Source organism: Canis lupus, unplaced genomic scaffold, assembly GCF_011100685.1.
Source record: "Canis lupus familiaris isolate Mischka breed German Shepherd unplaced genomic scaffold, alternate assembly UU_Cfam_GSD_1.0 chrUn_S1913H2112, whole genome shotgun sequence".
Taxonomy (NCBI): Eukaryota; Metazoa; Chordata; class Mammalia; order Carnivora; family Canidae; genus Canis; species Canis lupus.
In genome coordinates this window covers 48,031-62,203 of record NW_023330779.1, presented here as the reverse complement: position 1 = coordinate 62,203, position 14,173 = coordinate 48,031, and the positions used below count along the sequence as shown (strand labels likewise).

The 14,173-nt window shown below is 45.6% G+C and overlaps 1 protein-coding gene and 1 pseudogene across 4 annotated transcripts in view; both read left to right on the top strand.

Moving 5' to 3' along the window:
* The first annotated feature begins 1,360 nt into the window (after positions 1-1,360).
* Positions 1,361-2,809, top strand: LOC119878786 (annotated as a pseudogene).
* Positions 2,810-3,909: 1,100 nt separating this feature from the next.
* Positions 3,910-14,173, top strand: part of LOC119878788 (selenocysteine lyase-like) — a 33,830-nt gene continuing 23,566 nt past the window's right edge. For 3 of the 4 annotated variants that reach the window (XM_038589360.1, XM_038589362.1, XM_038589359.1), the window contains exons 1-2: positions 3,910-4,059; positions 11,077-11,177. In XM_038589360.1, the coding sequence (XP_038445288.1) occupies positions 3,957-4,059; positions 11,077-11,177 (204 nt within the window). In that variant the 5' untranslated portion in view covers positions 3,910-3,956. Of the gene's footprint in view, positions 4,060-10,555; positions 10,654-11,076; positions 11,178-14,173 lie in introns of all 4 variants that reach the window. The other variant, XM_038589361.1, reaches the window with a different exon arrangement.

Below are 14,173 nucleotides of genomic sequence, written 5' to 3'. Positions count from 1 at the left end.
CCATGAAGGCAATTGAAACAAAGCAAAAATGAACTGTTGGGCTTAATCAAGATAAGAAGCTTCTGCACAGCAAAAGAAACAGTCAACCAAACTCAAAGACAACCTACAGAATGGGAGAAGATATTTGCAAGTGACGTATCAGATCAAGGGCTAGTTTCCAAGATCTTTAAAGAACTTATTAAACGCAACAGCAAAGAAACAAACAATCCAATCACAAAATGGGCAAAAGACATGAACAGAAATCTCACAGAGGAAGACATAGACATGGCCAACAAGCAGATGATAAAATGCTCCGCATCTCTTGCCATCAGGGAAATACAAATCAAAACTACCAGGCGATCCCACCTCACACCAGTGAGAATGGGGAACATTAACAAGGCAGGAAACCACAAATGTTGGAGAGGATGCAGAGAAAGGGGAACCCTCTTGCACTGTGGGTGGGAATGTGAACTGGCACAGCCACTCTGGAAAACTGCATCGAGGTTCCTCAAAGAGTTAAAAATAGACCTGCCCTACGACCCAGCAATTGCACCGCTGGGGATTTACCCCAGAGATACAGAAATGCCAGGACACCTGCACCTCAATGTTTCTAGCAGCAATGTCCACAATAGCCAAACTGTGGAAGGAGCCTCGGTGTACGTTGACAGATGAATGGATAGAGAAGCTGTGGTCTATGAATACAATGGGATATTCCTCATCCGTTAGAAATGACAAATACCCACCATTTGCTTCACTGTGGATGGAACTGGAAGGTATTATGCTGAGTGAAATAAGTCAATTGGAGAAGGACAAACATATGGTCTCATTCATTCAGGGAATATAAAAAATAGTGAAAGAGAATAAAGGGGAAAGGAGAGAAAATGAGTAGGAAATATCAGAGAGGGAGACAGAACGTGAGAGGCTCCTAACTCTGGGAAACCAACAAGGGGTGATGGAAGGGGAGGTGGGTGGGGGGATGGGGTGACTGGGTGACGGGCACTGAGGGGGGCACTTGACGGGATGAGCACTGGGTGTTATGCTATATGTTGGCAAATTGAACTCCAATAAAAAAAATATATACAAAAAAAAAAGGTCTGGGAGGAGGGAGCAGTGTGTGGCCCGGAGCACTGGCAGCCCAGGCACAGAGAAGCGGGGCGGGAGACGGGAAGCAGCGGGATGGCAGGTGCACTGCTGAAGGTGGGGGGATGGAGGGAGAGGCCTCCCAGGCCCTGCCCAAGCGGCCAGGAAAGCAGGCAAGTGCGTAGCTTCACCCACTGGAACCATGCGTGTTCCTGTTGGCGAGAGGTTCTCGCTCTTCACACCAGAATGTGAGGATGTGTGTGTCTTTAACGTTTGGGTCCAGGCTCTAAATCTGAGCATTTCTTTCACGAGACAGTCTGCTCTGGTTGAGCCTGAGCACGGGGAGCTGGGAAAAAGCCCCCGAGGGAGACAGTGAAGAACAAAGTCACTCTACCTTCTTACATTTTGGTTATGAGCATAATAGTCTAGCTTTCCCATCCAGTACTGGCGGCATTCTAAGGAAGAAGCAAATAAAGGAGCCAAGTTACCTATAAGATGTTGATCTGAAATTCAAGCCATAAATGTTTCAATGTGCCAGCAGATTGCAAAGCTGTGTTCGCAGAACGGACACTAGCAGCTTGAGGAAATGTGGGGTCCTTCTAGGAAGGGAGCGCAAAAGTGGGGGCACCAGTGGATTTAAATCACAGCAGGACCCCTGTGCGGAAAGGGCCAAGGGTGTCCAGAGGCAGGTCAGACTTCCCAAAGCCTTCAACCTATAGGGTGACCTCCCCCCGCTATAGCCAAGATGTTGCATTTAAAACACAATGTGGCCCGGCGTAGCGGAAGTCACTCCATGAGGCAGTGGCGGCGACGGCGGCGGTGAGAGGATGAACAAGTTCGACGCATTGAAAGATGATGACAGTGGGGACCATGATCAGAATGGAGAAAACAGCACACAGAAAGGTGGTGAGAAGGAAAAACCAGAGCGAGACAAAAGTCAGGGCAGCAGTAAGAGGAAGGCTGTTGTCCCTGGGCCGGCAGGGCATCCCCTGCAGTAACCCTCCTTTCAGGTCTCCAGAAGAAGCCCCGGCCGTCCCACCAGCTCACAGAGCTATGGACAGACTGTCCGACAGATCGGCACCTTTGCCTCTGTGGAGCGGTTCTGGAGGCTTTACAGCCACGGTACGTCCCGGGTACCTGACAGGCCACAGTGACTTCCAGCTCTTCAAAGAAGGAATGAAGCCCATGTGGGAGGATGATGCAAATAAAAATGGTGGCAAGTGGATTATTCGACTGCGGAAGACTTGGCATCCCGTTGCTGGGAGAATCTCATCCTGGCCATGTTGGGCGAACAGTTCACGGTTGGGGAGGAGATCTGTGGGGCTGTGGTCTCTGTCCGGTTTCAGGAGGACATTGTTTCAATATGGAATAAGACTGCCAGTGACCAAGCAACCACAGCCCGCATCCGGGATGCCATTCGGCGAGGGCTTAACCTACCTCCCAACACCATGATGGAGTACAACACCCACACCGACGGCATCAAAATGCCAGGCAGGCTGGGCCCCCAAAGGCTCCTTTTTCAAAACCTCTGGAAGCCGTGGTTGAATGTGCCATGACCCTCTCCCTCTCTGGATGGCACCATCATTGAAGCTGGCGTCATTGGAGTCTCTTGTTCTGTTGGCGTGCTACCTGGAAGATCCTTCTGTCCTGGACAAGAGGAATTGGAAGAGCATTTTATGTTTTAAGAACAGGCTGATACACAGCAGCTACAACAACAGCTGAGATCACTTAATAAATGGTGCTAAACTAATTGAAATAAAATAAAAATAAAACACAATGTGGTTTAAAAAAGAAACAAAATTGTATTTAACAGCCATGTTGCTAATTGTATTTGAATTTTTGTGTGGCTTTGTTTAAATATTGTTACCGGTTTAAAGATCAGGTAAATTAATAGTATTTAGGCAGGACTACCTACTGTGTGTGTATATATATGAAAGCCTCTGAAGGTTTCTGTTATTGGTAAGATGTACAGATACAGTTTTACTTAGGAGGGATCTTTCAGGAGGTGTGCTTTTCTGTGACATTTGGCTCTCCGGTAAACCCAGCCCCCGCTGCGTGTCGGCCCTTGCTCTCAGTGCTGGTGGCGGAGCAGTGAGGGCAACTGGCAGAGCTCTGAGCCCCTGGAGCTGACCCATTACTCTCTACTGAGGTGGACAGTAAACAAGGCTAGTGTGTCACACACCGAGGCATGCCTGGGGAGACAGAGGAAGGAAGAAGGGGACTGGTGGCTGTAATTTTACTTAGAGCTGCGGGGAGCTTCACAAGAAAGTCAAGATGGAGCAAAGAAGGAAAGTGGGGTAGCAGGGTGCGGTCACGCTGGGCATGGGGAACTGAGAGTGGGAGGGAGGAGAAGTAGGCCTGTCCGGGCCCAGGGAGCACACAGGAGGGCCTGGCGAGGAATGGGCGGCCCGATCGTCTGAGCCTTCCCCCAGCCCAGAAATTACAGAGCAATAAAAAATAACTACCGATGAAATTAGAGAGCCCTCGGGAACGTGGGGCTCCCTGGTCATGCATGCTTCCCCTCCTTCCACCTGGAGGACAGGAGGCACATCTGTCCTTCAGAGCAGTCAGGTAGGCTTCAAGGCTCAGGGGGCCATGGGTCCTACCAAGGGGTGGAAACAAGTTTTGAAAACCTAAGTGGGTGCTCTAGGGATTATAAGGGAAACTAGTAAATCTTAGATGATTGGAAACTATGCATACCTTTTCCATAATTCATGAAGATTGGGAGATCTCCCAGTACAGTTGCTAGACGGCTGCCTGGTGTTTCTGCAGAGGAGCACCCTGCCCTTGACCGTATCTGCTCCTACTGGGGTGACAGAGTGAAGCTGTGTGTCCACATTCCATCTCCCTTTCCTTAATGGGCACATCTGTGTTTTCTTTCCAGCAGGAAAGTTTATATGGACTATAATGCAACCACCCCCCTTGAGCCAGAAGTCATCCAGGCCATGACCGAGGCCATGAGGGAAGCCTGGGGAAATCCCAGCAGTCCTTACCCAGCAGGTAATCTGAGAAGGCGCTCACAGATCCGGAGATATGGAGGGCAGAGGTGCTCTTAGGGAAATTGTACACCACACATGATCACTTGGTTTTGAATAGATTTTCTGTTAACTGCAAAGCTGAGGTGTAATTTTTGGTTGGCTTTCAGAGAAGTCCAGACTTTTACATTGAGCCTGTTGATCCCATAACCTTTCATTTTCAACACACTCTCCTGTCCCCTTTACCCAGATGATAAAGATGTCTTATTAAGAGCTATCTGTAATAACACTGCTCATTAAAACCCTTTCATGTCTGGGTCTCACTTGATCCCTACAAAATTTGCAAAATAGATCTTTTAAATCATCAGGATTGCATATAATCCTGGCCTTTTTTTCTCATGAGATAATTACATTCAAATTCTTGATTTTCATTATAATAAAAATATTCTTATTTCCCATATATTCTTATTTTCATGTGGATCATTCAGTTGACCGTTTTGGAAAACAGTTTGCTTCAAATCAGTACTTTTATGTCATGGTTACATTATGTTTTTCAGATGGTAGGCTAATCGTACCTTGCTTATTTGATGCATATCAAAGATAATCAAGATAAAGTGTCTTAACTGTAGATTCTGATGAAGCAAAAGAGCTTTCAGGGGGAGACTGTGGGCAAGCCCCAGGATATTTTGATACATACAACTTTACAGGCTTTTATGGGGTTTCGAACCTATTTAGTATAAGCTTCATAACTAAAAGCTTTTCCAGTATCAGGGACTAGTTATTCATTAACTTATTTGTTGGTTTATTTGGCTTATCTTCTGGACATTGCCTTGTATCCAGTAGTAAATTGTACTCTCTGATGCATTGAACCTGAAAATATGGAGGACAATTAAATGCTAATAGAAAACATGTCTCATAAACAGGTTTAGGAATAACCCCAAAGGAAAAACTCCCCTTCTTGATCTGATGAAACTTGTCAGTGGCTTTTAGGTTGCCCTGAAAGCCTTCATTTCTTTAAGAATCAGAACTAGGGATCCCTGGGTGGCGCAGCAGTTTGGCGCCTGCCTTTGGCCTAGGGCGCGATCCTGGAGACCCGGGATCGAATCCCACATCGGGCTCCCGGTGCATGGAGCCTGCTTCTCCCTCTGCCTGTGTCTCTGCCTCCCTCTCTCTCTCTCTGTAACTATCATAAATAAATAAAAATTAAAAAAAAAAAAAAAAAGAATCAGAACTAAAGTATGCATTGCCATTCCCTGGTTGGTACTCAAGTAGAAGTGAGAAAAAAGAAAGAAAACCACCTTAATGATAGAATGGCTTAATTATTTTCACTATATTATGATTTAATAATGATTATAATTCCCCCAGGAGAATTTATTTTAGGGAAAATGTTAAGGACGTGTGGGAAGAGTTTAGATACCCAAGAAGATGTTTATCACTGCCTTGCTCGTCATAGTAAATAAAAAGCTGGAAATAACCTCAGTGTCTATTGGTCAAGGACTCGTCACATTAAGTGTGCCGAAGCCCTAAGTGGACTTCTGGAGCCTGTCAGAGCCATGGTGTAGACTATAGCGATGACCTAGAAGCAAAGTAGCAGCCCCTGGTTCAAGTGGGAAAGGCTTGTTATAAAACAGGATGTGCAGTATGGTTCCTTTGTTTCTCATACCCACCCCCTAAAGACAAACTGGATGAACAAATGTGGAAAATATATCGTTTTGCTGTGAGAAACAGAAACCCCCGAGTAACAGTAGCTTAAGCAGGTTGAAGATTATGTCTCTGCCAGCCCAGGGCCCAGGTAGTCACACAGCCATTACCAGGGACCCTGGTTCCTTCTATCACCTCCCATGTTCCACGCACTCTTTCCTCTTGGGGTCACAGTGGCTGCTCCAGCTCAAGCCATCACATGAGTACTCCAGCCTGTGGGAAGGGAAGAGAGAGGAGGAGAAGGGGATGTCTGAGGCCTCCATAACACTTCTGGAAGTTGCATGTACCACTCTGGCTTATAACCCACTGCCAGAGGTTGGTCCTGTGGCCATGCCTTGGCATTCCAACTGCAGTGGAAGTTAGGAAATGAAATCTTAATTCTTAATTAACCTGAGAATTTCTTACTGTAGATGTGGTCTTCATTCAGCCAGGAGCCAGCTGCAAATGTCACCGTGGTAGGAAGGGAGAGTGGAAGAGGAGTGGACAGCCAGCAGCACCAGCACAGATGAGATGCACACCAGACACTTCCACCACAGTTATTTTTGAGAGGATTGTGGGAGGTTTTGATTATTTTCTTTTCGTGAGGTGGACATGGGAGTCTGAGAGGTTCAGGGGACAATGCCACGTAGGGCCGTAGAGGCCACTGTGAATGCCCAGCTTCCATCTGACAGGTGCAGTATCCGGAAGACTCTGAGCAGAGGAATGACATGGTTCATCCCCGCAGTTCTCCAACTTTTCGGGGTCACAACCCCTTTACACTCTTAAGACTTATTAAGAACTCCAAAGAGCTTTTGTTCATAAGTACTATATGTGTAGATACTAGAGCGTAAAATTGAGAAACTTTAAATAAATATAGATTTATGAATTCATTAAAAATAACAGTAAGTCCACTACATGTTAACATCTCTATGAAAAGAACCTATCCTTTCCCAAAGCCCCGCCCAGCAAGGGACTCAGAGGAGGAGGGGGAACCAGGGAAGGAGGGGGAAGAGGAGGAGCAGGAAGGGGAGCGGTCTTGTAGGAGAGAGCCGCTCCCCTTCAGGGAAGGAGGTGGGGATCTGGATCTAGAACAAATTTAGAAGAATGTCATTGTTGTACGTGTTTGAAAATCTCTTTAATGTCTGTCTAAACAGAAGACAGTTGGGTTCCCATACCGGCTCCTGCATCCAATCTATTGCAATATTCACATCATGTAGCCTCTGGAAGGCATCACTGTATACTTTCCAGAAAGTGAATATAAAAACACACGTGAGGCCTTGGTCTTATGATGAAGCCAGATTTGACTTTGTGGACTCCAGAAAGTACCTGCCCCAAGGGCCCCCAAATGACACTTTGAGAATAGCTGATTTCACCAGTATTGGTTGAGTACTTACTTCATGCCAGGCCCTGTTCTGGCGAGCTATAAAGCACAGGGTATGACGTGTATTGGGTTGTCAGGGCATGACTTTGGCCACTGCCTGGAGAATGGACCACGGTGGGGTCAGTGGAGTTGGGAGCCTGCTAGGAGAATATTTCAGCAGTGGCCTTGATGGGGCTGGTGTCTGGGCAGTGCAGAGGTGGGGCAAGATTCCGGGCATTTTTGATGGCAGAGCTTTACAGGATTTGCTCGTGGGTTGCATAATGCGGTATGAGAAAGGCAAGAGCCAAAGCTTTTGGCACCAGGCCCCTGGAAGGACTCACCATTTATTTACTGAGATAGAAAAGGCTGAGAGGAACATTTCAGGGGAGAAATCATGCATCCAGCGTGGAACAAGTGTAGTTTCAGATGCTCTGGCTACCCAGGTGGAGCGAGTGGAGTCTGCAGCACCAAGCTGGTTCTTCAGTCTTGAGTAGATGAGGGAGGGAGGGAGGACCTGGCCTGAGTGAGGGGCCATCTGCCATCTGGATTTGGAGCCCCGCCCAGCAAGGGACTCAGAGGAGGAGGGGGAACCAGGGAAGGAGGGGGAAGAGGAGGAGCAGGAAGGGGAGCGGTCTTGTAGGAGAGAGCCGCTCCCCTTCAGGGAAGGAGGTGGGGACCTGGATCTAGAACACGGGGCCCTTGGGCAGAGTAGGTTTGGGAGGCCAGCAAGCAGAACACCTGATTGCAGGGAGTTCAAGAGGCAATGGGAAGAGGGGTGGAGATGGGAGAGGGAAAGGAGGAACAGGCCATTGCTGGCAAGGGGTAAGGTAGAGGGGCTCTGGTGTGAGGAACTGCCAAGTGAAGGGGGGTTGCTTTAACGGATCATGGGAGCCCCATGCACCCCTTACTATCCGTCCTGCATCCTGAAAGCCAGGAGTTCAGAGTCTTCTCTAATGTTAGTTACAATTACCAAGCACCCTTTACATTTAGTTACACCAACAACTTCAAACATTCCGGAAATTTAAGAGTAAGAAAATGGACACCCAGGTGTCTCCTTCCTAGATCCAACAGTGCTGCCCTTACCTCGATCTCTTTCTTTCTAAATGTACTGCTTTTTCATGAGCCTTTGAGAATGAGTTGCAGGCAGCGTGATAGATTATCACCTATGTGTGTGTGAGAGAAAAGGGACTTTATTGCATCACATTACCATCGTCAAACCTGAGAACCTGGCTCTGAAATGCAGGCCATATTCCAATTTCCTCAATTGAGGATATTACTTTTTTTTTTTTTAATTTATTTATTCATGAGACACAGAGAGGCAGAGGGAGAAGCAGGCTCCCTGCGGGGAGCCCGATGCAAGACCCGATCCTGGGACCCTGGGATCATGCCCTGAGCCCAAGGCAGACGCTCAACCACTGAGCCACCCAGGCGTCCCAAGAATATTACTTTTTAAAGAGAGAAGACTAAATGATTACCTTGGACTGGGGGAGAGAACCACTGCCAGCAAACCTATCATGGGTTGGTTGGTTTCTTTTAACTCCTTGTGCCAAAGTTCTATTTTGGAACATAACACCTGCAGGAAAGTTGAAATAACAGTATAAGGAGCACCTGCATTTCCTTTACCTGGATTTCTCCAGCATTACTACTCTGCCCCGTTTATTTGAATCATTTGAAAGTACGTTGCGAACAGACTTCACTCCTAAATACCTAAGCAGTGTCTTCTAAGAACAAGGACATCCCCCCGCCCCAGGGACTGAACATTAACCCAGGGACAGCATCTCATTCCCATTCCCATTCTAATCTCCTTGCATATGCTTCTGGTGCCATTAGATCCCTTTTGAAAATACAAATTGTAAGTAAATGAAAAGAGCAACTAGAGGTCATTTCTGGCAGTTCTCCTGCCTCCAGAGTAGACAGTGTTCCAGTAGCTCATGTTCCCATGACTCAGTTTACTTCCTCCGCACCAGTGTGGAAGAGACACTGCAACACAGACCCCGTCCCCCTCCGGCAGCCTCGGTGGGGTGTGATTAATGTACGTGGAACCACAGAGGCAAAGTTACAACTTGATAACTTTGAAACCATCACCAGGAGAGTGACCATTGCCACGGACCCCCAAAGTCCCCTGGGATTCCCTTTTGTAATCTCTACCTGGACCATCCCCAGGCAACTACTGGTAAGGATTAGTGTGTGTTTTCTATATTTTCACGGAAATGGAATCTTACAGGGCTTTTTGCCTGGCTGCTTTCAGCCGGCATAGTTATTTTGAGATTCACCCACGTTGGTCACAGTGCTCCTCTGTATGGATGCACCAGTGTGTTCGGACCTTCCTCTGTTGCTGGACCTTTGAGCTGTTTCCAGTTTTTGGCTATTCTAAGTAACACCACTGGGGTAGCCAAGCTGCAGACACCTGCTCTCTTTTCTCAGTAAATAATAACTGTCATAAATACCTAGGACCAGGATGGCTGCGTCACGTGGCAGGTGCATATTTGACTTTTTAAGAAACCACTGTTCTCTCTCCACAGTGGCTGTGCCATGTCCTAGAGGTTCAGTTCCTCCAAGGCCGCCTGAGCGCTTGACTGGGCAGTCCTCATGTTGGCTCCTCTCCTGGCCGCAGAGTGCTGGTGGGGCAGCCCTGTGAGCCCTCATCTAGAAAGTTCTCTAAGACTCGTTGATTAAGTGTAAAAAGGGAAGCATTTGCAAAATAATAGGTGACTTATGAAACCCATTTTTGAAAAGAAAATCCTGTGAGGCACTTATGTGAAGGTCTCCAAGGGTGTTAGAGAAGGTTCTGGGGGGTCCTGCTCCAAACAGCAGCAGTGATTGCCCAGGAAGAACGCTTCCTTCTTGCAGGAAGCCCAGGAGTGAGTGTGGGTGGAGGACAGGGCTCCAGTGGCACCCAAGAAGCGCTGAGGGTGGCTGCCAGGGCAGCCTCCTGCCCATGTTGATTGACATTTCTTAGAGTCTTTTTACACATCACCAGAATGACTAGATTTACCAAACTCCACACACCTTCACTACTTAGAAGTAAAACCTATACAGTAGTCTTAAGGAGTATGTGAATCACTGTATATATTGATTTTTACCACGTACCACGTGATTTTACATTTCTATTTATGTAGGATGGATGGATTGATTTGGTGGTGCCTGCTATCAAAAAAAATTTTTTTTTAACAAGTAGATCTGAATAGTCAACAAATTTTGGAGACTATTGATCCAATAGACCAAGTAAGAATTGACATTGACATTGTCAGAATTCCCACCTGAAGCCTTCCTTTCTCTGCCACACACAGTTTGATCCCTTCTTTCGTGCCAGCCAGTGAAACTGGGTGATAGATGGGGTGTGTGGCCCCGTGTGACAGCAGATCTGTCCCTGAGGCAGTGACCTCTTGTGCACCCAGGGACCTGCACTGAGAGATGCGGCATTGGACCTTGTGTTGAGGAGTCATGAGCATTCTTTTTGCTTATTTTTATTGTTTTGCAGCGTGATCTTAAGCAAATTATTTCATCCCTTCACCCTCCTGTCTTGATGAATGGGGAGCAAGGCAGATGGCCACAGCTTCCCCTCTCCTGTAGCATCCGGTAAGAAGAAGACCACATCTTCGGGGATTTTAGGGTTCCCGGGAGTCCCCCTGTATTTGCTTCCACCTTTTACTAAGTCTCAGTAGGTGTCACTGAGTTGGTCCTATCTTGCTGCTGCCCCTTCACCAGCATATTCCTAGGTTGTGGCCTATTGTATTCATGTTAATGGGACATGGGTTGTCTTAGAATTGCCCACTTAGAGTTTTTCCTTCATGTCTGGTTCTTTTTTTTTTTTTTTAAGATTGTATTTTTAAGTCATCTCTAAATCCACTGTGGCTCTCGAACTCACAACCCTGAGATCAAGAGTTGTACGTTCCATTAACTGAGTCAACCAGACGCCCCTTGTCTGGTTGTTCTTTTAAACATGTGTTTTTTTGGACTTAGTGAAGCGACATTAATGAGTTTCCGTTTTGGTCTTTCAAGGTAGGAAAGCCAAGGACATTATTGACACAGCTCGGGAGAACATTGCGAAGATGATAGGTGGGAAACCTCAGGATATAATCTTCACTTCTGGAGGCACCGAGGTAAAGTTTCTAAACAGGCTCACAGTCTTTTAACTGTTAAGTTATATGAAAAAATAGAACATGGTTCCACCTTGTTTTTTGTTTTTTTTTTTTTAAGTCATGCTTTGTCTTGGTCTTGCTATTTTTCAAATTAGCTTCATATAATTAGCCAGTATTTATCTATAAGTAAATTCCAGGTGGTTAATAGGATATTTGTAATATAATGTGTAAATTAACTTGCTTTGCATTATTTCAACAAAAAGAGTTTCCTCTTTATTTTGTCCTGGAATTATTCAGTTAAATCCCTACTAAGTTGTTTGTCTTACAAAGGTTTTGAGGTTTGACTCATTCCAGATGTACTTTTAAATTAATAGAAATAATCAAAAACAGCGGGATGGTGTTAAGGCTTCTGCTCAATTAGTAATAGTGTCTCGCTTTCTTTCTGGGAAGGAAGGCAGGACTGTCCCCCAGAGGTGATGTGACTGTCTGCATAGATTTTCTCCCAAGAGAATCTGCAGCTAGATTATTAGAGTTAATAAGAAAATGTAGCAGTTATTAGATACAAAAATCAGTCATGTTTTTATGTACCAGTAACAATCAGGTGTGTCGTCAAAAATTGACCTTTCTGCTCTCAAGTCAAAATGTAACACAAAGACAGAAGATTGAAAGTTGTATTACTTTGTAGGCAAAGGAGGCTGCAGCAGGAAAATAATGCCTTCAAAACTGCAGACCCACCCAGGTAAAAGGAAAATTCAGCATCCAGGTAGTGTTGATAGGAATCTGGTGCATGTTACCAGCCATGTTCATTATGTCTTCATTGTGGTCTTATGACCAGCATCAGTACCGGCCATCCAAGGCCCATTACTAAGTATCGATACTGAATTCCTGGAACAAAAGATTACAGAAAAACAAGTGAAGGGGTGGGGAAGCTTCAAGAGTGAGAGGGAGAAAAATGTGTTCAGTTTAAAGTCAAACCTTGCTGGAACATTAGTCTGTTCCTCTTAATTTCCAACCATCCCTATATTTCTATAGTGATTTCGGGTTTTTACCAGAGCATGAAAAATATCAAGTACTTAGGAAATAAACCTAATAAAAAAGAATTTGTAAAACCTTTTTAATAGACTCTGCCCCACCAGGAAAGTCATAGAAGTATTAGTGTATACCACCTTCAAGGAAGTTCTGAATAAATAGAGCAGTTCACCATATTCCCAGATTGGAAGACCCAGTGTTATAAATACATCAGTTCTTCCCAGTTGATCTGTAGTCTGTAGATTCAATGCAACCTCAGTCAAAATCCTGAAACTTTTTTTGGTGGAATCTCAGAAACTAATTTATATGGAAATACCAAAGGCCAAGACTTGTCAAGACCTCTGGAAGATGAAGAACACAGTGAAATGACTTGCTCCACCAGATATCCAGCCTTTTATAAAGCTCTACTGATTAAGGCAGATGGTCTTCAGGCAAGGACAGACAGTAGACCAGAAACAGCACTGTGCCTATAAGGGCACTTGTCATGTGACTGGGGTAACCTTGTATCCTGGTTTGCTCAGGACAGTCCCAGGATATGCCTGTTGTCTTGACATAATTTTAATAGTGCTCTCTTAATTCTTAAGTTTTTCTGGCTCAGATGCTAGATTATATGATCGCCATATATGACTGAGGTAGCATAAGAGAGCAGGAAGAAAGCATGGTCTCTAGTAAACAGTGCTGGGACAACTGTAGGATTCACAAAGAGAAAGGAAATTGATTTCTGCTTCACAACATAAAATAATTGTCACAACTTCAGGTGTAATAAATACCTAATTATGAAAAATAAAATTTAGAAAGCCTTCAGGTGACAAGTTTATATCTTTGTGATAGTTAAGAGCAATGAATTTGTTACATATGATACAGAAAGCATTAACCATAAGGAGAAGGCTGATAAATTGTACCACCACCACCACCACAAAACCAACTTTACTTCATCAGAGTCCTATGAAGAAACTAAAAGACAAGCTAGACAGTAGGAGAGGTTTGCAAAATGTAACTGACAAAAGGCTAGAATCTAGAATATAAAGGCAGGTAACTCAATAGAAATACGGCCAAGAAACTTGAGTATGCTTTTTACAAAGCATGTGAAAAAGTACTTGCTTTCATTATCAGAGTAAAAAACATTGAAATACCTCTGCACACCTCAGAATGATAAAAATTAAGAATTACAAAAGTAGTATAGATAAAGGACAGAGCAGTAAGCGCTCACAGATGCAAAGCATAAACTGAAATGCCATTTTGGGAGTGGGTTGGCGTTATCTGAAGTCAAAGACGTGCATACACTGTCAGCAAGCAGTCCCACTCACAGGGCACATCCTGGACAGGTGAGGCACATGTGAACCTGGGGACAGGTAGACTGCTCATGATAGCCAGAAACTGGAAACAATCCAGGTAGACCAATGTTATTAGGTTGTGATGCACTCCTACACAGCGGAATGTCACACAGCTACCTGCAGCAGTGCATGGATCTTGAGATGTGGAATGAATGAAGTCAGTTAAAGGGCCAGTTGAGCCCAGTCTGGCTGAGTGAGGGATCAGGGAGCTGCCACCATGTCCCTAAGCCCATGCCCCTGGGGGCCAGGCTCTCAGTGGCCCATAAGAAGCTAGCTCAGCCCCAGCTGCCTGGTAGGGCCCAACAAAGGCTCTGAAAGTTAAAAAAGCAGTGCTGAAAAGGCGTGCACAGTCACACACACACACACACACACAAAAAGATCCGCATGTCACCTACATTCCGATGACCCAAGAGTCTGTGTCTCCAAAGGCAGCCCAAATATCCTTGTAAGAGCACCCCCAGGAGAAACAAGCTTGATCACTATGCCCTCATCAAGCTCCCCCTGACTACTGAGTCAGCCATGAAGAAAATAGAAGACAACAGTACACTCCTGTTCACTGTGGATGTCAAGGCCAATACGCACCAGATCAAACAGGCTGTTAAGTAGCTCTTCCACGTTGATGTGGCCAAGGCCAACACCTTGATCAGGCCCGAT